The sequence below is a fragment of the Hylobates moloch genome, unplaced genomic scaffold, assembly GCF_009828535.3.
Source record: "Hylobates moloch isolate HMO894 unplaced genomic scaffold, HMol_V3 SCAFFOLD_13, whole genome shotgun sequence".
Lineage (NCBI taxonomy): Eukaryota > Metazoa > Chordata > Mammalia > Primates > Hylobatidae > Hylobates > Hylobates moloch.
Window position 1 is genome coordinate 35,776,407 of NW_026652288.1, and position 25,048 is coordinate 35,801,454.

The window sequence follows — 25,048 nt, forward strand, 5'->3', positions numbered from 1 at the left end:
CTGGGATTACAGGCACTCGCCACCACGCCTGGCTAATTTTTGTATTTTTAGTAGAGACGGGGTTTTACTCTGTTGACCAGGCTGTTCTCGAACCCCTGACCTCAGATGATCTGCCCGCCTCGGCCTCCCAAAGTGCTGGGGTTACAGGCGTGAGCCATTGCGCCCAACCACATGTACACATTTTATGTGAACATAAAAAGGACCTCTTATTCTAAACAGACCTCTCCATATAAATAATGTGGGCTTTCTTGAGTAGATAGCAGACTCCATCACAAGAACATTCCAGCAGAATCATGAGAGAATGGGTAGTTGGCTTCTTTGCTAACTGGTAGGGTAGACTGTGTAAGTTGCTGAAGAGAAAGAAGATGAAAGGGCAGATGGGTGAGTTTGAAAGAAACGGGATGTTGAAAGGAAGAGACTGAAAGGAATGTTTACCGAGGGCTCATCAGGTACCAGGCTCTGTGTCTAGTACCTTAATTTACTCTTGCACTGTCATTTTCTGATGCAATAAGTGTCATCCTTGTGCTGCAAATGAGAAGAGACCGTGGGAGGTGAAGTGAGTGGTCCAGGATCATCCAGGCAGTTCATAGCAGAGCTGGTGTGTTTCACCTTGAAGTTTGTGCTCTGGCCTGTGATTCAAACAGAAGGAAGGCAAAGCAAATTTTTGCTGTGGGTGATATTTATGAAAGTTACTTGTGTTAGGCAGAATAATGACCTCCTAAAAATGTCCACATCCTAATCCCTGGAACATGTGCATGTTACTTTATTTGGCAAAAAGACTTTGCAAATAAGATAAAGTTAAGGATCTTGAGATGGGGGGTTATTCTGGATAATCTGCGCGGGCTCAGTGTAATCAGAAGGGCCCTTGTAAGTGAAAGAGGAAGGCAGGAGGGTCGGGGTGAGAATGATGCAGCCAGAGAGACTCCACTGGCTGTCGCTGGCTGTGAACCCACGTCAAGAGACAGAATTACAACAAATTTAGTTATAGATCTAATTGGCTTTTATTTGTGATTTATGAATTAAAGCAGCTCCACTCTACAAGTACAGTGATAGCTCCCCCTGGGCAATACAATACAAGAACAGTGGGTTTTGTCAAATCGGAACAAGGAAACAGAACTGCAGAAATAAATACCTTGGTTAACATCAGATTACTTCAGGTTACTTTTTTGTAAAAGTTAAAGTAGAGGGGACTTCTGTATTATGCTAACTCAAGTAGACTGGAATCTCTTGTGTTCTTTTTTTTTTAATTGGTTTTAATTTTTTTTTTAATTGGATCTATCTGCTTCCTTAACATTTCAGTTGGAGTATGTAGCATTTAGCACCACTGGCTCTATGCGCTCACCTAGGTGAGAGTGTGACCAAATCTTAAAGCATTAGTGCTATTATCAGTTACCACCATTTGGGGCTTTTATCCTTCATAGGTTATGATGTTCTTCTGATGACACATTTCTTTGAGTTTTGTAATTCCAGCCAAAGAAAGACCATGCACTATTTGATGGCTGGCTGCATGCAAACATTTAAAGCTTTTAGAGAATACACTACACCAGGGAGTATGACTACTAGTATGATTATTAGGAGGGTAATACCAAGGTTGGACTATGCACCTTAGGTAAGATGCAAACCAACTAAAATATAATAAAGAATGAGCCAGATGAGTGTAGCCATTTTAACCAAGCAGCACATTTGTTAATTTCTACAACTTAGTCTCAGTGATACCCATTGTATTTAGCCATGTTCAACAAGAAGTGTCAGAAACTGCACGGACTCCTCCCTGTTCAGCTGGTAGGGAGCAATTCTATTATTTGGCATTGCATGGCTGGGTTAAATTAAAATAGGTAGTGAGAACAGGTGAGTCTAGAAGTCCAACTCTGAAAAGGACCACTGTACATTTGAACACAGTTGTGTTAAAGATGCTGCTAATGTCAACCATTGGGTGGACTAAAGGATCTCTTATTTTATGTAAAATGTTGGGATTGACAAGATAGATCTGACACTCTGTTAAGTTACCCTCTGAAGCTACTTCTTGTGAAATACTAATGACAGCATTATCCTGCCAAGTGAAAGAGTCAGGCATAAGCAAGGACAAATTAAAAGGGGGTAAGAGCCTTATCATGATGAGGAGTCTTGTTTTGACATCTGGGGAAAAGTTGTCCATAGTGTGAAGTCGTCAATTTCTCACCATGGTTTGCAGTTTGACTGTCTCTAGTTAGGTGAATTCTCTGAGTGGCACACACCTCAGGCATGAGGGTTTTCCCTTTAAATTTTCATTGAGTTGTCCATCTCCAGCACACAGGGCTTCAGGAACAGAGCAGACCTTGTTTTTAGTGGTTGCATGGGATAAAATGGGATTGGAGGAGCTAGAAGAATTCAGGATTTGGTCCAATCTACAGGTGGATAATGAAAACTAAAAAACAATAAGCAGAGCTGTGGTGTCATAACGTGTGTACTATAGTTTTTTTCAACATAATTTTTCTCTTCATAGGCATTTCTATTTCTACCAAAGATAATCCCAGTAAGACATATTTGTTTTCCAAATAAGTTTAGTCTCATCAAACTTGGCCTCATTCTTTATATAAGTGCAACAGGAGTAGCAGTTGACCACATAGTCTTTTTTTTTTTTTCCTTTTGAGATGGAGTCTCGCCCTGTTGCCCAGGTTGGAGTGCAGCTCACTGCAACCTCTGCCTCCCAGGTTCAAGCGATTCTCCTTGAATAGGAGTATAGGCCTATGTATAGGCCTATGTATCCACATGAATAGTATAGGCCTATGTATGCACTCCCAGGCTGGAGTGCAGCTCACTGCAGCTTCCCCCTCCCAGGTGGAAGAGACCCACCTTCCAGGTGGGTCAAGAGATCGAGACCATCCTGGCTAACACAGTGAAACCCCGTCTCTACTAAAAACACAAAAAATTAGCCGGGCATGGTGGCGGGCACCTGTAGTCCCAGCTACTCAGGAGGCTGAGGCAGGAGAATGGCGTGAACCCGGGAGGTGGAGCTTGCAGTGAGCTGAGATCGATTCTCGATCTCTTGACCTCGTGATCCGCCCGCCTCGGCCTCCCAAAGGGCTGGGATTACAGGCGTGAGCCACTGTGCCTGGCCCCCTTTGGCTTCTTAAGTAGGTGAGTGAACTAGATTTTAGGAAGGTAATGAGGCAGTCATATGCCAGAAAGATTCCAACCTTACAACAAGGAGTCAAGCAGGATATTGAACAATTATTGAGGTTTATGGGAATGGAGAGACTGACACAAGTGAGAGATGTTGAAAAAGGATTAAGAGGCTTTGACAATGTACTGACTCTAGGAAACAAATGGGCAGCGGCTGGGGATAATTATGTCTTGGAGACAGTGGGGTACAGGGAGCATGAAGACCAGGAAAAAAGAGACCTGCAGGAATTAGTGCTGAGAAGCAGGAGTTTAGGGATAGAAGGAGGGGATCCAGTCCCAGATATAAGTGAAGAAGTTTTTTCCCTCTCCCAAGCATGGTGGTCAGCCCTGCAGGAAACATGACAAGAGGAAAGGCCATCATACCTGCCAGTCTTCCTGAAATACCAAAAATACACCAGGGCTGCTATATCAGAGCCACCCTGGCCAGCACTCCAATCATGATGCCGACAGTGGCCACAGCTGAGAGGACGGGAGCACTTCCTTGTGGGAAGAAAAGAGAAGGAATGAAGGTGATGTTATTCTGCAGTGGGGTCCCCAAGAACTAGCTGTCAACATGAAGCAGTCTTGACTTGTTCCTTCAAGGAATACACTAGTTTTGTGGGAAAGTTGCAATTTTTTTTCTCTCTTACCACCTTTGTAGGTTGGTGATCAGTCTTCTGTCAATTTCATCCTGTTCTTTCTGCACTCAGACATTTTTGAAGGCTTTGAAAATTTGAGAAAGTCTGATTGCTATTTTTGCATGTCATTAGAACTTTCTATACTTTTATGGTTGCATCTTTTTCTCAGTATCTCAGTTGTGGCAGCCATAAATAAGAGCCTGTTGGATCTCTATGGCGGGGACTTGATTGACAGAAGGCCCAGGCTAGTGCATTCTGAATTTACCATGTTCTTTGCACAGAGAACTCACTTCTCATGGGCTCCCACCAGGGGAAAGAAAGCAAGCCCAGGTCTGTGAGACCCTGCTTCACTCTCATGGGTGAGGGGTTCAAGGACTCCCTATCGGTCTTGGGGAAACTCAGAACTGCACTGCTATCTAAAACTTCCCTCCTTCTCTTTCTCCTTCTCAGGTATCAGATCTGCATCGTGGTCTGAGGACTCTCTTAGGCTCTCCTCTCACTGCTGCTCCATTTTCCCTCATGGCTGTTTTCCCCAGTGAATTATCTTGCACCTCTAATCCCATCTTGGCTGCATCTCGGTGGATGAAAGCTAACATACCAGGCTTGATTCTTTGCACTGTTTTTCCTCTCTCCCATGTTTAGCCAGTAACCATGTCCTAGTGGGTTTCCATTTGGTGCTTAGCCCTCACTGGTCAACTCAGTGTGATGGTTAATGCTATGTTAACTACTGTTGAGGGGCACGTCCTAGCTACCAGGCCCTGTGCTACGTACTTTACCTGTATCTCATTTGATTTATACAGTAACCCTCTTGGGTAGACATTATTTCCATTTTACAGATGAAAAGAGAGGCGTAGAGTGATGAAGAAACTTATCCAAAGTCACATGGTTAGCGACAAGTGGATTTCGAATCGGACTCTAGGACTACCTGACTTCAGGGTTAATGGTAACAGTAGTAGTAATAATAGCTAATATTTGTGAAGCTTTTCTTTGTGTGTGGCATTTTGCTGAAGGCTTAATCAAATGTTACATTAAATCTTCAGAACAATACTATGAAACAGGCACTGTTATTTCAATTTTCATTTTTTCCACCCATTTCTTAGCGATGAGAATTATTGCAATTTTCAGTTGAAGAATTGAAGGCTCAGAGAAGTTAAGAATCTTGTACAAGAAATTGATAGTGGTAAATACTTACATTAAAGTAAAGAGAGACCTCAAATCGACAACCTAACTTTACAAATTCAGGATATAGAAAAAGAACAAAATCAACCCAAATATAGTGAATGAAGGAAACAATAAGAGTTATAACTGAAATAAATAAAACGGAGGCTAGAAAAACAATAAAGGGAGTCAATGAAACCAAAAGTTAGTCCTTCAAGGACTAATGGTGCAGGAAATCAACATGGCACATGGATACATATGTAACAAACCTGCACATTGTGCACATGTACCCTAAAACCTAAAGTATAATCAAAAAAAAAAAAAGTTAGTCCTTCAAAACGGATCAACGAAATTGACAATCATTTACTAGATTGACTAAGAAAAAAAGAGAAGATTCAAATTACTAAAATCAGAAATGAAAATGGGGGCATGGTGGCTCACATCTGTAATTCCAGCACCCTGGTAGGTCAAAGGAAGATGGTTGCCTGAGGTCAGAAGGTCATGACCAGCCTATGCAACATAGGGCGACACAGTCTCTACAATTTTTTTTTTTTTAAGCTAGCCAGGCATGATGGCACATGCCTGTAGTCCCAGCTACTCAGGAGGCTGAGGTAGGAGGATCACATGAGCCCTGGGGGTTGAGCCTGCAAGTAAGCTATGATCAAGCCACTGCACTCCAGCTTGGGCTGGGTTACAGAGTGAGACCTACTCTCAAAAAAATTGATGACATTGCTACCAATTCTACAGAAATAATAAAGATTAAAAGAGTGCAGTAAATAATTGTATGCCAACAAATTAGACAACCTAGATGAAACAGACAAATTCCTGGAACACACAAAAAAATCTGAATAGACCTATAATTAGTAATAAGATTTAGCCAATAAAAGCATTTGACAAAATTCAACATTCTTTTATAAATAAAAACACTCTGTGAATGGAAGGAAACCACCTCAACATAACAGAGGGATACTCAATGGAGAAAGACTGAAAGCTTTCCCCGTAAGACCAGGAATAAGACAAGGATGCCTGCTTTCACCACTTCTCTTCAACATAATATTTAAAGTCCTAGCTGGAGAAATTAGGCAACAAACAAACAAACATCCAAATTGGAAAGAAGTAAAATTATCTCTGTTCACAGATAACTTAAACTTATATGTAGAAATCTCTACAGGGTGGGAGTCGTTGCTGGTGACGGAGGGCTTGGGCAGCTCCGCTGTGCAGATAACAGAGAGAAGATTGCCCTGTGTGGCACTTTTGATTCCTCTGCAGGCATTGTTCAATCAGAGTTGGCATCTCCCACCCCTCAGCCCACCCAAGTCCTTAAGATCCCAGGGCAGGTGTGTGTGTCAGAAGATGGATGCACGAGGATTTGAGGGCTCAGAGATCATGAGGCCACCTGCTTTGTGTGGGGGAAGCACAGACTTTCTCAAATGTGAATAAGACAGAAGCATTGAGTCTTGGGCAGATACAGGACTGAGAGCCACAGCCTCTGGCACCTCTCCTGTTTCTTCCCTGACTGGCTGACTGCCTGGTCTTTTGGGGTACTCACCTGGAACATGCAGGTGCTATTTCTTTCAGCTGCACAGTCCCACACCACCCAGCCAAGGTGTGTTTTTTTCTGAGGCTTTGCTATTTAAGGACATCCTGGAGATGGGTGACGATGGGGATGGAGGTTTGAGCAGGAGACCAGAAGCAAGTCTAGAGGTGAGTTCAGGGGTCAGGCTGTGGGTCACAGGTGGGCAGCTCTGCCCAGGAGTTTGATGGGAGCAGAGTTTCATTTTGAGAGGAAGAAAAGAGTTCTGTGGGTGGATGGCGGTGATGGTAGCAGAACAACGGGAATGTGTTTAATACTACGGACCTGCACACGTGGAAGGGTTAAAAAGGTAAGTCCTATATTAGATATATAGTGGCTGGTAGTCTTATCCTCTCTATAAATACACACTTTTTGGCACTGCCCCTTCCCTGCCATGCAGAGTCCCCATGGCTGAATCTCCCTATGTCTCCAAGTGTGCGTCACTTGCTGTCCTCTGTGCTGTGTCCCATGTGCTGTGCCCACAGCCTTATATAGTCAGTGACTTCAGAGCCAGGACACAGCTCAGCAGTCTGCCCTGAGGCTCCATGTCTTCCCATTTTCCTGCAGCCTGATCCAGGGGAGGCTTTGGTGTCAATTAGCAGCTTGATTTAGCCTGATTCAGGACAGACACCTGGGCACCTTCTCCATATGCCCTGGTTCCACCTTAGGTGGCTTCAGGGTAGGGTCAGTCAGTCACTGGGGGCGCTGGGAGCAGAGATGGGGGCAGAGTCTGAGCTGCTCCTCCATCATCCAAGGGGCTTCCTCTTCTCATTTAAGGAAAAAGTGTGAGCTCATTTCAAAGCCTCCTTGTCCCTTGTAGCTTATGGAGTAGGTAAAAGAACACAAAGAAGTGACAGAAAGGGAATTGTTGGTGACAGAGAGCAGCAACTTGACCCTGAGGACCCTTCCTCCTTTTTTCTCTGTGAAGCCCCTTTCACTACACAGGGCTCAGGGCTGAGGGAGCCCCCTCCTCTCATTCCAGGATGGACCCAAAGTCAGACGTGAGAAATCGAAAAACAAAAAACAACCAAAAACAAAAAAACAAGGGGAAAAGAGTCTGCAGAGGTCAATTGGGAGGGTTCAGGGGAGAATTTGGGATTTGCTTGTGCCCCTTGGACACAGGTTGGGAAAGAAAATTTCTTCCTGGCTCTTCTCTGAGAGCCAGACTCCACTTGAAAATGTGATGCTAGTGCTTCATGGATCCACTTACCAGAGACTGTGATCGTCGTGACTGTGGTCCTATTGAGGCCAGTGGCTGAGTTATGGGCTTGGCACATATAGGATCCGCTATTATTCACAGTGATGTTGGGGATAAAGAGCTCTTGTGTGGATTGCTGGAACGTCCCATTGATAAACCAAGAGTGCTGTGCAGGTGGGTTAGAGGCTGCGTGGCAGGAGAGGTTCAGATTTTCCCCTGGACGGTAATTGGCCTTTGAGGGGGAAATGGTGGGGGCATCCGGACCATCTGGAGGAAAGAGAATAAAGCCACAGGTGATGTTGTCAGAGGGAAGCATAAGTTCCTGGCCTGTGGAAGGGCCACAGTGTCCCCCTGAGCCATGTCACAACCCTGAAGTCTCAACCAAACCCCCGCTATGTCCCCTGAGACAAAGTCTGAGACATTCACCTGTTTCTCCCATCAGAAAATGTGAACCCCGAGCCTTAAGGACATCCTGGAGATGAGTGATGATGGGAATGGGTGTTTGAGCAGAAGTAGCACAGGAGACAGTCCCTCCCCTCCCATTCTTGGTCAAGGCCTGGGCTGCCCAGGTTTGCTTGGGGCAGGAAGTCATGGCCAGCCTGGGTGAGGGTCTGAGTCCTTAGACCTGAGAGGGACTGAGAGACCTGGCCTCTGGCTGTGTGGATTTGGGCTGGCAGCCTGGGCCATAGAGGAACAGAAGATACTCACAGAGGACATTCAGGGTGACTGGGTCACTGCGGTTGGCACTCACTGGGTTCTGTATTTCACATTCATAGGATCCTGCATCATTCCTTTTGACGCTGAGTAGAGTGAGGGTCCTGTTGCCATTGGACAGCTGCAGCCTGGGACTGACCGGGAGGCTTTGACCATTTACCCACCACAGGTAGGTTGTGTCCTGAACCTCAGGTTCACAGGTGAAGGCTACAACATCCTTGTCCTCCATGGGTTTGGAGTTGTTGCTGGTGATGGAGGGCTTGGGCAGCTCCGCTGTGCAGAAAACAGAGAGAAGATTGCCCTGTGTGGCACCTTTGATTCCTCCACAGGCATCTTTCAATCAGAGTTGGCATCTCTCATCTCTCAGCCCCCTTGAGTCCTTAAAAGCCCACGGCAGGTGTGTGTGTCACACAACAGATGCATGATGATCCGAGGGCTGAGATTGTGTGAGACCACCTGCTCTGTGTGGGAGAAGCACAATCTCTCTCAAGTGTGAACTGAGCAGCAGCATTGGGTCATGGAGAGACACAGAACCCGGGGTCACAGCCCCTTGTGCTTCTCCTGGTTTCTCCCTGACCAGCTGCCTGCCTGGCTTCCCTTGGGGTCCTCACCTGAAACATTCAGGTGCTGGGTCTTTTCAAGCTTTAGTCCTACTTTGCCCCCCTGGCTGTATTTTCTGTGTGGCTTCCTTTTCTAAGGACATTCTAGAGATGGGTGATGATGGGGCTTCTTATTGTCCTTAAACCCCAAGGATACTGTGAGGCCTGGCCTGGGATTGGATGTTTCAGCAGAAATAACACAGGGGACACCAGGGGCAAGCCTGGAGGTCAGTCCAGTCATCAGGCAGTGGAACCACAAGGTGGGGCAGTTTTTCCCAGGTGTTTGATAATGACTGACTTGAGCCTGTGACCCCTAAAGATAGAGCAGAATTCAGAGAATGATCTAGAAGACAGTGAGGGGGACAGGCAGAAGCTGGCTGAATTTAACAGCGGAACCATGTTCCTTTTCTTTGGCCTTTACTGTTTCTTCTCCCTCTGCGGAGGGCAGGTGAGGACCCTGTGGCTCTCTCTATAAATACATGTGGATGTTTGCAAATGCACAGCTGAGTGGTGGAAAGGGGGAGCATGAAATCCTGCAAATCTGACTCTCAAGGACCATGTGTGTTTGACAGATATGAGACAGAAATTTGAGAAGAAGTTTTGCAAATATTTTCTCCCATTGGACATTATGCTAAATGCAATAAGTCACTCACAGGACAGATACTGTAGGGCTCCACTTATATGAGGTCCCTAGAGTGGTCACACTCATGGAATCAGAGTAGAACCATGGTTGCCAGGGGTTGGGAGAGGCAGAATGGAGAGTTAGTCAATGAGTGTGCACTTTCAGTTACACAGGATGAAGTTCTAGAGATTTGCTGTACAGCTTGGTACCTATAGTTCATACGGATTATCACTTACGCATAAGGCTTAGGACCAAAAGTGTTTTGGATTTCTGACTGTTTTTGGATTTTTGAATATTTGTAGTAGACTTACCCATTTAACATCCTAAATCTGAAAACCCAGAATCCAAAATGCTCCAGTGAGCATTTCTTTTCAGCATCACTTTAGTGGTCAAAAAGTGTTGGATTTGGGAGCATTTCAGATTTTGGATTATTGGATGTGGGATGCTTGACCTGTAGTGCTGTAATTTGCTTTGAAAAATTTGTCAGGAGTTTAGACCTCATGTTATGTTCTGAATATAGTACAAAATAAAAGAAATTTGGGGGAAACATTTAATTTTTTCCGTAAGTGGAGATTGTTACTAATGGCCTAAAGATCGAAGATCAATGGCTGGAAGTAGTATTTTTCTTGATAACATACTAAGGTTTAGGTGTGCTGTGAATTCCAGCAGGATCATATTGTCCTCAAATGAAGGTGCTGAAATTGGTTTGAAATTAGCAGCTCCCTGAGTAGAGAGAGGCACATGAGTCCTCTTAGGAGGATAGAACCAGTAGGAGAGGAAGTCTTAGGTGTGTGTCAGTTACATAAAGGAAGGAACGATGCCAAATTAGAAGCAACGTGTGTTATGTTAGTAAATTTAGAAAGAGCTCCCTGCCTGTAATTCCTGTGCAGTTAGGCAAATAGGGAAGGAGCCCAAAACAGTCATGTGAAATGCTTTCTTCCTCTCCTGTTAACCTCAGAAAACACAATGAGAGTTTAAGTTCATCTAAACTGGGCAGAGTCTATGTGAGACTCCAGTGGCTGGTGCATTTCTCAGTCCAAGGGACCCCACCTTATGACAATGGCATCATCATGAGGACACAGTAGTGTATGTGGAATGAGCAGCAAACCCATCAGACAGCACCTGCCTGGCCAGCTCCACCTGGGGAAGGTCCTGGGGAATGACTGGAGGATGTGAGCCTCACACCAAGATGAGGACGGAAGTCAATGGGTGAAATTAGCCTCTGGGCCTTGGGGAAAGCAGACTTGTCATCCTGCCTCTGACTCCCTGGTGAGTCAGTAGAAACTGTATGGAGGAGTCGCTTGTCCCTGTCCTGTGGCCTGTTCCACATGTTGGCCTCACTGGAAGAAAGAGCCCTGGATGGGGACACAGTGGAAGCTCGTTCTCCTGTTGACTTGGGGACATTGGCTCGTGATGGAGCCTGGCAGGGGCGGCTGCTTCGGCTGATTTCTGTGCCTTCCCTGTTACCTGGGAGGTGGGCCAGTACACAGTGTGAGCGGGAAGGGAACAGGACAGCCAGCCTTGTTAGAGAGGTTTTCTGGGGAAGGCCTAAGGGTGGAGGAAGCTGTGCAGGGCAGGGCATCCCAGTTAGAATGAAAGGGGAGGAAAATGAGGGACATAGGGGAGCAGAAAGAGCCAGAGATACCCATGGCAGTGAGCAGTGGGGGCTACAGTGACCTCAGAGACCCCAGGGACCAGGAGCCTCTTGGCTGCCCCAGACCAGGACCAGGGAGACCTGAAAACCCTCTAATGACCAAGGAACCCCAGAGTCACATGAGATGGGGTAGGTTTAGGGACAGGGGTTGAGAGGGATGGAACATGGGTGTCAGTCCTTGAGGGACAAGAAACAGGTGTGGCCAAAACCTCATAGGATTCTGCATCCAGGAGCTGGTCTCTAAAGAGATTATGGATCCTTTTTTCATTCCTTCTTCCTTTCTTCCCTTCTTCACGAGAGAACTCCTGAGCGAGCGTGTGTCTCACTTTGCACCTGTGCTGGTGCAGGGCGTGAGTGGGGAGAGAAAGCAAAGTCCTCTCCTTTATCCTCCCATGGGAGTGACACCAACACATCGGGAAACACAGGATTTCAGGTGCAGTGAGGGGACTGTGGATCGAAGGGAGAGGCCTGGACAATCCCAGCACTGACTCTGTTATTTGAGGCAGGTGATTTAGTTCTAGAGTAAAACTGATTAATTCTCTGTTTGCTTCTTACTTTCCAGACCAGAATCTCCACTTCTGAGCTGCGGATGCACAAGACAAAAGGAAGTGAACCCATGACTGGTCTCAGGTCTGCGGAGGCCTAACAGCAAACAGCCCCATCCACCCCCAGTTGAGGAGAGGAGGGGGCTGTGGCTGCAGACAGACCTCACGTGACTTCAATCTGCCACCTATGGCCTGTTTGACCCTTGTTAGTGACTGTCTCCCTGTGCCTCAATTTCCTTTCAATAAGTAGGATAAGTGCTATTTGGCTGTGAGGTTGTTTGTGAGTTAACCTCAAAATATTTACAATTACTTGATCTCAGCTCTGCACAGAGGAGCTACTCAAATGAACAGCATCTATGATTATTTGCTTCCAAGACAGAGGGTCCTGGGCCTGATCCCTGGTGGACATGGAGCTGCCAGGAGCATCCTCTCTTCTCTGTTCCCCCCCTTGGGGACTCTGAACTTCCCAGGGAGTAACCTATGTCTCCCAGGGCAGTGGGCTCACGCACTAGTAATTTTTTCCATCTGTCCTTTCCGTGCTGAGCCTCAAGTGAAGGAGGAGGCCCTATCCTCAGCTAGATGACGCTCTGGGTGCTTGGCCCTGGCTGGTGACCAACTCCAGGAGTCATGGCCCTTGGATAGCTCACATCCTTGCTCCCAGCCAGCCCTGCCCAAAAGGCCGCCACACAGCCCTGGCACAGACTCCCCAGGATCACCTGGAATCAGGAACCAGGGACGGGGATTTGTACAGGGGCTCAGTTCTGGGAAGAGTTTAGCTTCTCTCTGAGGATCCCAGGGGGCCCTTCACAGGCCAGGCCCTGACCCAGTTCTCCAGGGTCTTTCTCAGGGTCAGGTCCATGGGGAGACAATGAGGTGCTTGTCTGACACTGACCTCGCCCTGCTGAGTCCCCCCATCAGACTGTCCTTCCTCTGCAGCGAGTGTCTGCAGGGTCTGGATCCAGGAAAGGAATTCTGATCTGTGGAAGTTTGTCTCCCCCCGTGTGTGTCCTGCACTAAATGTCCAAACCCTAACACAGGATGTAATGCAGAGAGGGCCAGAGGCACAGCCCAGGCCTGACAATCCCGTATGTGGGAAGTACAACTGACCCCCAACACCCAGAGGTCATGGGGAAATACTCACGGTATACATGGAACTGTCCAGTTGCTTCTTCATTCACAAGATCTGACTTTATGACTTGTAGGGTGTAGGATCCTGTGTCATTCTGGGTGACGTTCTGGATCAGCAGGGATGCATTGGGGTATATTGTCTCTCGACCACTGTATGCGGGCCCTGGGGTAGCTTGTGCAGTTCCTATTGCATATGCTACGATTAGACGGTTGCCATCCACTCTTTCCCCTTTGTACCAGCTGTAACCAATACGATTCCGGGGCAGATTGCGGGCGAGTAGAAGAACCTCCTTCCCCTCTGCAACATTGAACGGCGTGGATTCAACAGTGAGCTGGGCAGTGGTGGGCGGGTTCCAGAAGGTTAGAAGTGAGGCTAGGAGAGAGGAGAGAGCATCGGTCAATATTGGGACGTATGCATTAGGGTGGAAAAACGGGGCCCTGGGTCCTGAGCAGGTCTCTTCACCCCTCCACCTTGGAGCGTGTGTGTGTGTGTGTGTGTGTGTGTGTGTGTGTGTGTGTGTCCGTCCTACTGGGTCAAAGTCAGCAGTGTGACACCCGCATTCCTTCAGCACCTCTGACCTTAGCATTCCCCTGTGTGGAATGCTCTTCCCCAGGGGCCTGCATGGCTCCCTCCCCACTGGCCTCAAGTCCTGCTCACATCAGGGCACCTTAGGGAGACCCCTCCCCTGACACCTCCTCTAGAGACCCTGGGTCTTTTCTTTCTGACCTTTCCCTGCTCTGTTCCTTCCAGGGCTCTTGTCAACACCTGACCTCATATTCTAGATCTCTTTGTGTGTGTGTTTTCCTCTTCATGACAGCATGAGCTCTGTGATGACTGAGACTTGTCTGATGCTTGTTGTATGCCATTGACTAAAATTGATTGCAAATACTTGTGGATGAGTTAATGAGTGTACCTGGTGGTTATTTTTCAACTTCTGATTGGTGAGTAAGGGCAGCGTTTAGTGCCCTCGTTATATTTTTATTTGGAGTGTCACCCTGATGCAGTTCTGATTTCTATCATTTTTCTCTTTTTTCAAATTGTAGTGACAAATGATGATTAACTTGGAAAACATGATCAATTGATTTTCCTCCCTTTTTATCAATCCCAGTTTAGTGTGACTTTCCTGTTGTGACCCCTGTCCCTCTCTGGTGTTCCGTTTCCTCAGGCTTCAAGAGAAGCCCTCTGTCCCCTCTCAGAGACTTGTTCTCCCCAGGAGACCCTAGCCAGTCTCTGTGCTCCCTCCTCCCATCCACTCCCAGGGAGTCCTCCCCTCACCTGTGAGCAGGACCTCCTTCCAGGGGATATGCACTCTGCAGGGAGGGGCTGAGGGGAGCCCCATGGTCTCTGCTGTCTTCTCTGTCCTCCTCTGTGTAGAGGAGTTTGAGCTCCAGGAATGCTGTAGTCAGGGCTGCTGTGACTGTTGGCTCCGCTGTCCTTCCTCCTTCTGTGCTGAGCCTCCTCTCAGGGCAGGAGCATTTCCCAGGGTCACATGGGTCATGGGTGTGGTCTCTGTTCAGGAATCCTCTATCCCCTCCCCTCTCATTTCTGTCTCTTTTGTCCCTCCTCTTCTTCCTCTTCTGTTTATATTCAGTTCCCCAGAAGACACTCTGAGAAGCAAGCTTGTTTGGACCCCCGTTCCATAACAGGATGACCCGCCCTCCCCAGCACGGACCTCTGCTGTGTCTGGGCCTTGGGTCTGTCAGCACCACACAGAGTCCCTGGGGTCCTCAAACCTGGTGTTATTTTCTCCGTGACAGAGAAACCCCTCTATGTGTGCAGGATGTTTCTAGTGTTCTCACATGTCTGGGAAGGTTGAATTTACTCCCAGCAAGGAGGTCACAGAGATGTTTGGGGTCCTAGGAGTGGACACATCTAGAGCTAAAGCCCGGGTCTAAGATTCTGAGTTGTTCTTTCTGCAGCGCTATGTGACTCTAATTTCCTGGGAGTAACTGAGAATGAAGCTGCATGGTGCTGTAGTGTTATGTCATCCACACCCCAGACGCTTCTAGACCAATTTTATGATTTTCTCTACAGCTTTACCACCTTTATTATTATTTACTTCATACTTTTTTGTAATTAAATTTAGTTTACAAAACATCCTTGTCTTAGCAGGGCTCGGTGGCTCACACCTGTGATCTCAGCTACTCAAGAGGTTGAGGTGAGAGGATGGTTTGAGGCCAGGAGCTGAAGACAAAATATTTTTGTCTTACGCAATGTTGTCCATGAAATTAGAGATTTGATGTGTGCTTAATTTTTTTCCTATCATGCATTAAAATAAACACAGTTAAACTTAAAGTTTATTTATGTTTCACCTAAAATCAGTTTTGGGAAACGCTTATATAGTGGCATAAGCATGGAATTTATATCCAGATAGACGTGGGCTCAGCTACTGGCTCTGTCACTTAACTATGTTGACTTGGCAAGTCACTTGGCTTCTATGATCCTTGATTCCCTGATTTGTGAAAGGAGGTTGGTAAAATCCACCCTCCAGAGTTGTTGGGAATAAGTGAGCTGCTGTGGGAGCCCAGTGCCCAGGCAGGTGTTGAGTACATAATGGTTATCATTGTGGTTATTGCTGTAGAATTCTAGTTATTTTCCAAAGAGAATGTCTGCTGGAATATCGGGCTTGTGGCTTTCTGCTAACGTGCATGTGTGAAGAAGTTACTTTCGCTTTTTAGGACTTGTGCATCTGTCATTGTTTTTGTTTCCCAGTTCTACTACCTATTTTCCCTGTGATGTTGGTCAGGTTGTCTAACTTTTCTGTGCCTCATTTACCTAATTTGTGAAATGTGGGTAACAGTACACTAGTGTGCGTGTGTTATTTCCCAGCTCCGACCACTAGAGGGCATAGAAGCACCGGCACCTACTAGCAATGGGCATATGGGCGCCCATAGTCTGCAAACATCATTTTCCCATGAAAGGAACCAGGGGTCCCTGGAGAAATAGCTGATCCAGGGCTGGGCAAGAAAGCACAAGAGGAGCCTTGTGGGGCCAGAAGTAAACATTTTGTGGGGCCAGAAGTAAGGAACTGCTTGAAAAATGATGGGGGTGTGTCAAAAGTCACAGAAACCAACTAGAAGGAGCTCCCAATGGCCAAATTTTGGACAATATCAGGGACATAATAAATAATGCCAGCCACTGGGGGCGGTGGTTTACGCTTTGGCACTTTGGCAGGCCGAGATGGGCGGATCACTTGAGGTCAGGAGATCGAGACCAGCCTGGCCAACACGGCGAAACTACGTCTCTATTAAAAACATGAAAATTAGCTGGGTGTGGTGGCAGGGACCAATAGTTCCAGCTACTAGGGAGGCTGAGGCAGGAGAGTAGCTTGAATCCAGGAGGCAGAGGTTGCAGTGAGCCGAGATCGCGCCACTGCACTCTAGCCTGGGCAACAGAGCAAGACTCCATCTCAAAAAAAAAAATAAAAAGGGATATAAAATAAGATTAGATTTTGAGATTTATTTTGGGAATGGAGGAGCTATTATTTCTTCCAGCCACTAAGTAGCTCGGACTCAGGCCCGCATTACAAACTTTACTTGGCTGGAAACAAAGCTAGAGCCCAGCGCCACCCCCGAGGTGGTTTGTGATGGCGCCCCCTGGCGACGCAGCGAGCTTCCCCCAGTTCCTCACCCTAGTGTTTTAGGAGCGACTTGAGAAATTCCACTTAGTCCATTTATTGAACCCTTTCTAGGTCACACTGCGGTTCATCTAATCTTCACATCAAGTCTGTGTGAACAGTGGTATTTATTCATCTTAAGACGATAAAAAGGCTAAAAAAAGTGAAGCAACTTGTCCAGGGTTGCAAAGGGAGTGACAGAACCAGGATTTGGATCTAGGCCCCGCTGACTTCCAGGCTGAGGGTAGATGCCTAGATGAGTGTAAACGTGTGGCCAGGTGGAGAACTATTGGTGTAAAGCAATGGTTGTCGACTGGGGGTGGTTTCCCTCAAGAAGACATTTGGCAATATCTAGAAATATTTTTTGCTTTCATGAAGGAAGAGGGTGCTTGGGGGAGGGGGAAGGCTGCTATTGGCATGTAGTGGAGAGAGGGCGTGTGGATGCTGCTGAACATCTCACAATGCACAGAACAGCCCTCACCACAAGGAATCGTTCAGCCCAGATGTCAGTAGAGCTGCTCTGAAGCCCTGGTTTGATTTAGAAACCTGAGGACGCATTCGTGCGGTTAGCTAATGTTTGCTGAGTGCTGAGCTGGATAGCACGAGGGTTATGGAAACAGTGCACCAGTCTGTGCTGCCAAGGAGGCTGCAGCCTCGAAGGGCAGTGGGTGGAGGCAGGAGAGGCACAGGAAGGTCTTCAATATAAGGCAGCAGATAAGTGCAAGAAGACAGAGTCCAGTAGGGCTAAGCCAGCTCTCAGGACGGAGAGCGATTGTCTGGGTGTGGGAGGAGCTGAGCACTTGCCTGGCCTGTGGGAAGATGGTTTTTGAGTTGAGTGTATCAGCAAAGTTGAACTGGTGGGCAAACACAAGCTCTGTTCAGGGAAGGGCAAACAGTCTAGTTTGGGTGGAGAGAGAGTAATTTTTAGTGAGTGGAGGGGGTTGCACTAGAAACGGAGGTTGGGGCTAGAGCTTTTAGTCTAGGCTGAGGACTCTAGCTTGGGTGTCTGTCATAGTGATGGAAAAACCTTCCCTTCCTGAATGGTGGTTTAGGCCCCAGGGCTATGGGGCTCAGCAGCTTCCAGAGTGCTCTCTCTACAAAGCAAGGAACATTGGAAATTGGAGTGGAGAAGGCTGAACGTCTCCTGATTTTAGGACCAAGTTGATGCTGAGTATGTAACAAAGCTGTTTCACCTCAAAGTGGCCCTTGGGGAGATGGTGCTCCCAAGTGGAAATATACATGGGGCTAAGCTGTCTTCTGCATGATTTCTTTGCAAAGGGCTTGGCCACTTTGGTTGTAGTGAAAACTGGAGCAGATTAGAAAGCCTTAGCCAAAGGTCTGCTACCCAAATGGTGCACTGTTGCAGCAGGGCTTGGTGTGGCTAAAGCTTGAAATATGGACACTACCTGGTGATAGGATTTTCTTCCGTTTATTAGCTACCACTGAATAGCATTAAAATATGTCATGCTTGGTGCACTCTAAAGAATATAAAGAATACAAGCAAAGTTTGAGATCTGACTGAGCAACATAGTGAGACTTTGACTCTAAAAAAAAAAAAAAAAGGAAAAACTAGGCAGGCAGACTGGTGCACACTTCTAGCCCTACTTACTTGGAAGACTGAGGCAGGAAGACTGCTTGAGCCCAGGAGTTTGAGCTGTAATGAGCTATGATTGCACCATTGTACTCCAAGCTTGGGCGAGAGCGTAAGATCCTGTCTTCAAAAAAAAAAAGAATATAAGCAAAGAGTTCCTTATCTTTTATAAATATATGGTTGCCTTCAATACCTTCCACTACTGCCACCAAGTTTGATCCTGGGGAAATGCATTACTCTTCTGGAAAAGGCTTAGGGGTGAAGGCATGGGAGCAAATATTTGTTAAACCAGTATGTACATATGTATATATCTGCCAGCTGTAGCTGCAGACATTTTCACATACAATATCTCATTTAACCCTTACAACACTGGGTGTAAGTACAGTTTGCTCCTTTCAGTAAATGAGGAAACTGGCACTGAAAAAGGCTCACTTGCTCCCAATCCCTGTAGCTGAAAGGGCTGCATTTTGATGCACCTGTGGCCTGTTTTGCTCCATTTCCTCCCCCCGTTTTCCCCTTCATAGACCGTCTTCTTTACCTGGATTTGGGCTTCTAGAGACCGTGGACATCAGCATTGGTGGCAGCAACAGGAGGAGGGAAGAGATTAGAATTTTTATTGTGACTGTCGGTGGAGCTGTACGTCGCTTGAAGAGTGTATGAAAGGTTCCCGGTTGGAAACTCCTGACCTCTGGGGATGGCTCAGCCTGGCGGTCTGTGGTATAGTCCCAGGCCAGCGTTCCCATTCGAGGGCGAGAACAGGTGAGGTGACGCTGTCTTGCTGTTGGGTAACAGATTAGACCATGTGCTTTACTGGAATCTGGGAAGTGAAACTGGTCAAACAAAAGAAATTCAGCATTCTTAAGAACAAAAGAAGGTGACTGATAACTTGGCAGCCGTGCCAGTTCTCTCCTGTACTCTTTCCAGCCTTCCCACACCCTAATGCCTCATTGTTTCTTCCTCAAGTCTTTTTTCTCATTTGAATTTTCTTGTACCTTTCAGTGACCTTCTGTATCTGAGTATTTGGCAGGAAAGTGGGTGTTACGTGTTGGTGGAGGAGACGTTGACAAGGTCTGTTTCCCCTCTGTGCTCCTGCTCCCATCCTTGGCAAAATATCGGCAATAGTAGTGTTGTTGCCTGGGAAGTTGCCCTGTCCTCTCTCTGTTCACAATTCCCTCCAATTCTGCAGCCACGTAAGGTGGCAGCAGAGCAGGATCCAGGACAAGAGGCAGCTCCCCTGCCCAGAACACTGCCCCTGGAGCAGTGGGTGACACCAGGCCTCCTTGTGTGTCCATTGGGAAGGTGGCCATGGCTTAGTTGTTCTGGTCTAAAGGGGAGGGAACTGGGTTGGGGAAGAGACCCCCAGAGCTGCAGGTCCCAGAGGGTTTGAGAAACAGGAGCCACAGGAGGGAAGGAGCCCCGAAGTGTGTTTGCCCAGCTGCTGGGGCGCCTGGCTCCAGCACTTGTTTGGAAATGGCCCCGGGCAAAAGAAGAAAGGTAATAATACTTGAAGTTAACATTAGGGGCATAGAATATCAGCACTCACTAAACTTGACATTTATTTGAGACTTTAGGAAATGTGCTCGAAGGAAGAGGAGAGGCTGGGCTTGAATGCTGGGTGATACTCATGGGGGCTGAAGGGAAGGCTAACAAGGGAGCCCTCCCTGGAAGCCTCCAGGCAGGAGTGAGAGCAGGGAGTGTGACTTTGTTTCCCTGAAAAGAGGGAAGAGGCAAGGCATGAGTCAAAGCCCTTTGATTTTTGTTTGACTCTTCTTCTCTCTCTGTGTTTTCAACTTATCCCAGCCTGTCGACTGAAGCAGAGTTGATTATGGACTTTGCTACTGCAGGATTTATAAAGCACTGCAGGGGCCAGGGACTGTGCTAGGCAGTGGAGCCTGTGTCCAAGTTGAAGGCTCAGGGTGGGCCTAAGATTGTTCTGATGCAAATCACTGATGTGGCTTCTTTCTGGAAAATTCTAAAAATGGTCTCTGCCTTCAGGAGGCTCAAGCCTAACCAGGAAGATGACATCCACTTCAAAAAGCCTAGAGGTATGAATAGCAGTCATCTCTCAAAGTGGCAGGAGTGCAGGGTGACTGAGAGGGACTTGATCGAGTGGAACTTGAGCTGGAGTTGGAGGAGGATTTGGGTTGGTGGAGGGCAGAGAGGAGGGCCATGCAGAGCAGGAGCGTGTTTTAGGAGAGGTGCCCCTGGAGCTCATTGGATGGGGATCTTAGAGGACAGGAGCTGTTTGTGTTCATTTTTGTATTGCCTGAACTCACACAGGGCCTGGCACTTTGGGAGTATTCTATAAATGACTGTTGAATGGAATGATGATTTTGTAGCCCATTAACTGGGCCTGATGTATTAGAAAGTGTGCGAAAATGCAGCCCATTAGCAGAAAGAAAATCTTACTGAAAAAATGATCCCATGTACAAATGGAGCCTGGTGCGGCCACTTTACTTAGGCTGCTGAGTTCTGCATCAGTCCACACCAAGGCCACCGCAGGGGCCGGGGGCTCCTCCTCAGACCTCCGTCCGGGTGCCTCAGTCTCTTTACCCCCTGTTCTTTCAGGTCCTGCTCCCTGTCAATTCACTCCATCTGGTTTCCCCTCCATGCACTTGGGGTGGGTGTTGCAACCTGTGTCTCATCGGGGGGGCTTCGGGTCCCTCAGTTCCATTGATTAAAACATCCCCAAGACAAATGGACTTTCCTCTTGTTAACATGACAACTTCTTATAACGCATCTCGAGAACATTATCTGTGTCAAGAGTCTCTCTGATGTACAGAGGCCCTCCCTCCCCCAGGAAGGAGGTCAGGGGAAGTTAGGAGAAAACACCACCCTGCCTGGGTTACTTATTTCCCTATTCTACAGTGTACTTGGTAGACGTTCACAAATATTTGTTGACTTTGTCCATGATCCACATGGCTCTCATATAGTCATTTATTCACACACACACACATTCAGTGAGGCTTTGAGCTCCTAGTGTGTGCCTGGTATTTGCTAGATGGGGGATGCTGAGATCAGGTGTGCTGCTGTCTCTCAGGAGCTCTCACTATATAGCTGCAGCTACGTTGACCAGATCCACCTGCTCCACTTTACAGACGTGGAAATTCAAGTGCAGGCAAGTTATAGAAGTAGTTCAATGTCACAAGGTCACTGGCCTCAAAGTTACAGGAGTAAATCAAGTTTTCTGACTTGCTGGATTTTCTATTAGTGTGTAGCCACCTGGCTGCTGCAGGTGCAGACGTGGTGAGCTCCGATGGGAGAGAGGACGTTATGATTCTCTTACCTCATCTGTGACTTGGACTTCACCTCCTACACTCTGCTGGCTCCAGCCCCATCCCCTCCACAACTGGTGAGACTGCCAAGAGTTAAGTGCATTTCCCGATGATAGTCACAAGGTGGCAGCACTGCCTCTCTGGTGTTTTCTAAAACCTCTACCCGGATGTGGGCGAGTCTAAGAGGCTGCTAGGATTAAGAAAAGGTCACGAACGAGGTAAAATGTAAATGCCATTTTCCTTCTTTCTCCTGTGAGGTGACAAAGTTCAGATGAGTGTGAAATCATTGCATTTTAGAACTGGAAGACATTTCAGAGAACTGCTTCACAATCTTTAATGTGCTCACAGGTCCCCCCAGGTTCTTGTTAAAATACAGATTCTGATCCTTCAGGTGGGGTCTGAGATTCTGCGTTTCTAAGGAGTTTTTGGACATGTTGTTGCTGCTGGTTGGTGGGCCACACTTTGCGTAGCAAGGCTTGAAGATCATTTAGAGATTAATTCTCACTCCACGTGATTTATAGATGAAGAGAGACCAAACTGCAGAGAGAGAATATAACTTGCCCTCCATAGCCATGCCCTTACTTTATGGCTTTTTGCATTTAAACCCAGGGCTTCAGCTTCTCCATCCAATTCTTTCTCCACGCATCTCATGGCTCCTTCACTGTTGTTGGCAGCGTCTCTTTAGCTTAGGAACCCAGAGCCCCATTTTCACACCCTCTTTTGTCTTGTCTTTTCTGTAATCAGAAGATCAAGTTCACACGTCTGTCTAGTGTTCATGCCTCTGCAACATATGATCCCCGTTTAGCAAGCTTACCTAACTTCTCTGTTTTAAAATGGTTTCTTTCTGCTTTAACTCTCTCTGCTCCTACCTGTTCCCTACACATACCCTGTTCAGGGCTCTCGGTGGCAGTGGTGGTGGCATGGGTTCCGGTGTTAGACTCACTGAGGTTCTAATCCCACATCCACCAACAACCTTGGCAAGTTACTTCCCCTTTCTGAAGCCGAGAATCCTCCTTGTGAAATATCCCCATATGGTGTTTGAGAAGAGTAAATAAAATACCATCTGCAAACCCACTCTTCTTCCTGGGACCCTTTTCAAAACTAGCATCTCTGGTGGGGCCTGTGTGCATCTTTGTGCATCTAGAGTGGTGCAAAGTGTGCATCTTTGCATGCGTTGTGTATTTCTATCATATGATTCATAATTTCTGTCCCATCTGTGCAATTAGGAGCTCATCTCAGGCTTAGGATAGTAAATTTATATGACATTTACTTTCACTATGATAAAGGCCTCTCTGAAGTCTGAATAGAAAATTGGCCAGGAAGGCTAGATGCTTTTCTTAGGCTTCTGTTCCTCTTTGTCTCTGCTTTCTTAAGGCTGAGTCTTTCACGGCCTAACCCAAATCCTTCTGGTTTTGTGAAATCTTCAACCATTTCTGACCCAGTTGATCCCACCCTTCTGTAAATTATTTTACCCATGTATTGGCATTTAATTATGTGCCAGTCCTCCCAGTGAGGCCCCACAGGGAGGCTGGAACGGTGTTGGCTGTGTGAGAATTGAAGGTGAATTGAGTGAGTTCTTTTCTTACTACCCCCTGAGTGTTAGAGCTGCCGTCCCTTTTTTTTTTCAGCTATTGCCAGCAGCAGTTCTTCCTGCACCAGCTGCACCAGACCCTGGCAGGCAAGTGAATACCTTAGGGATTGTACTTGTCAGGGTCCTTCCTGCCTCTGGGTTTTGGTGAAATTGGCATTTCCTTTTGCATGTTATTAGACGGTCCCTCTGAGGAGAGGATTGATGGTATTCCTTTATGGAGAACCCGAGATAATAACTCTAGGGAAGTTGAGCACAGAGTCCTCTTGCTTAAACAGCCAGGTGACAGGAGATTTGTACACTTTCCTATTTTGTGAAATTTACAACAGTCTTTGTTCTCTTACTTCAGAAGAGATTAAGCAAAGGACCAAGTGGGGAGGGTGGGGTGGTTTAGGGGAGGTCTTGTACCTCTGACGTGGATTTTGTGAATTTTTCATTCAACTGTACCCGGAAGTGTGCATCTCTGCATATGTGGCCATATATTTCTATCACATGATTTATAATTTCCTTCTTCTTAGTGGCAATTAGGAGTTCACATCAGGCTTATGATAGTAAAATTTTATGGTGTGTGCTTTCTCTACAATACAGGTTTCTCTATAGTCTGGAGAGAAAATACTCCAGAAGGGCTGGACACCTTACTTGGCATTTTGCCTTCTCTCTCTCTCTCTCTCTCTTTTTTTTTTTTTTTTTTTTTGAGACAGGGTCTTGCTCTGTTGCCCAGGCTGGAGCACAGTGGTGCAATCATGGCTCACTGCAGCCTCAACCTCCTGGACCCAAGCGATCTTCCCACCCCAGCTTCCCAAAGTACAGGCACGTACTACCTATTCCTGGCTATATATATATATATATATATTTTTTTTTTTTTTTGTAGAAATGGGGTTTCACCATGTTGCCCAGGCTGGTCTTGAACGCCTGAGTTCAAGTTATCTGGCTGCCTTGATCTCTCAAAGTGCTGGGATTACAGTCATAAACCACCACACCTGGCCCTGCCCTCTCTCTTTTTTTTTTTTTTTTTTTCAGTGATAATAACTCAATCCTCTATTTGACAAAGAAGAGGGAGAAGGAAGAGGAAGAAAAAGAAAGTGGGATAAAGGATCAGAAAGGGAGGAAAATAGAAAAAATTAGAGTATGACTCCAGGGTAGACCTGTTTTGTTGTCACTGAGTTGGTTGGTTGGTTTGTCTGTTGTATTTTTCATGTTTCGCCATGTTGGCCAGACTGGTCTCGAACTCCTAGCCTGAAGTGATCAATCCGCCTCGCCCCCCAGAGTGCCGGGACCACAGGCGTGAGCCACCACGTCCAGCCCCCACATTGCTTCTGGCCTCCGTTGTAGACCTCCCAGACAGAGTGGCCGGGCAGAGGCGCTCCTCACTTCTTCCCAGACACGGGGCGGCCGGGCAGAGGTGCTCCTCACTTCCCAGACGGGGCGGCCAGGCAGAGACGCTCCTCACTTCTTCCCAGACGATAGGTGGCTGGGCAGAGGCGCTCCTCACTTCCCAGACGATGGGTTGCCGGGCAGAGGTGCTCCTCACTTCCCAGACGATGGGCGGCCGGGCAGAGGGGCTCCTCACTTCCCAGGCGATGGGTGGCCGGGCAGAGGCGCTCCTCACTTCTTCCCGGACGGGGCGGCCGGGCAGAGGCACTCCTCACTTCTTCCCAGACGGGGCGGCCGGGCAGAGGCGCTCCTCACTTCTTCCCAGACGGGGCGGCCGGGCAGAGGCGCTCCTCACCTCCCAGACGGGGCGGCCGGGCAGAGGCGCTCCTCACTTCCCAGACGATGCCTGCCCTCTCTTTTTATTGGACAGCAGTCTACTCACCCATCATTTACCCAATCAGGAGATTTTTGGCCTTCCATTCCCCTATCATGGGCTCATGCCAAATATTGTGTCCGGAACTGGATGTTAGGCCCAAGGAATGGCTTCCTGACTGATTTCCAGGATTCTAATCTTCACTGTCTAAGTTGTGGGTTTCCAATTCTGGATGCTGGTTAGAGTCACCTGTAGGGCAT

At 47.3% G+C, this 25,048-nt stretch overlaps 1 protein-coding gene across 1 annotated transcript in view; it reads right to left on the reverse strand.

Moving 5' to 3' along the window:
• Positions 1-14,310, reverse strand: part of LOC116480610 (carcinoembryonic antigen-related cell adhesion molecule 1-like) — a 1,172,951-nt gene extending 1,158,641 nt beyond the window's left edge. The window contains 4 exon segments of the mRNA XM_032172760.1: positions 7,721-7,975; positions 8,417-8,695; positions 12,984-13,343; positions 14,247-14,310. Of these exon segments, the coding sequence (XP_032028651.1) occupies positions 7,721-7,975; positions 8,417-8,695; positions 12,984-13,343; positions 14,247-14,310 (958 nt within the window).
• Positions 14,311-25,048: the final 10,738 nt, after the last annotated feature.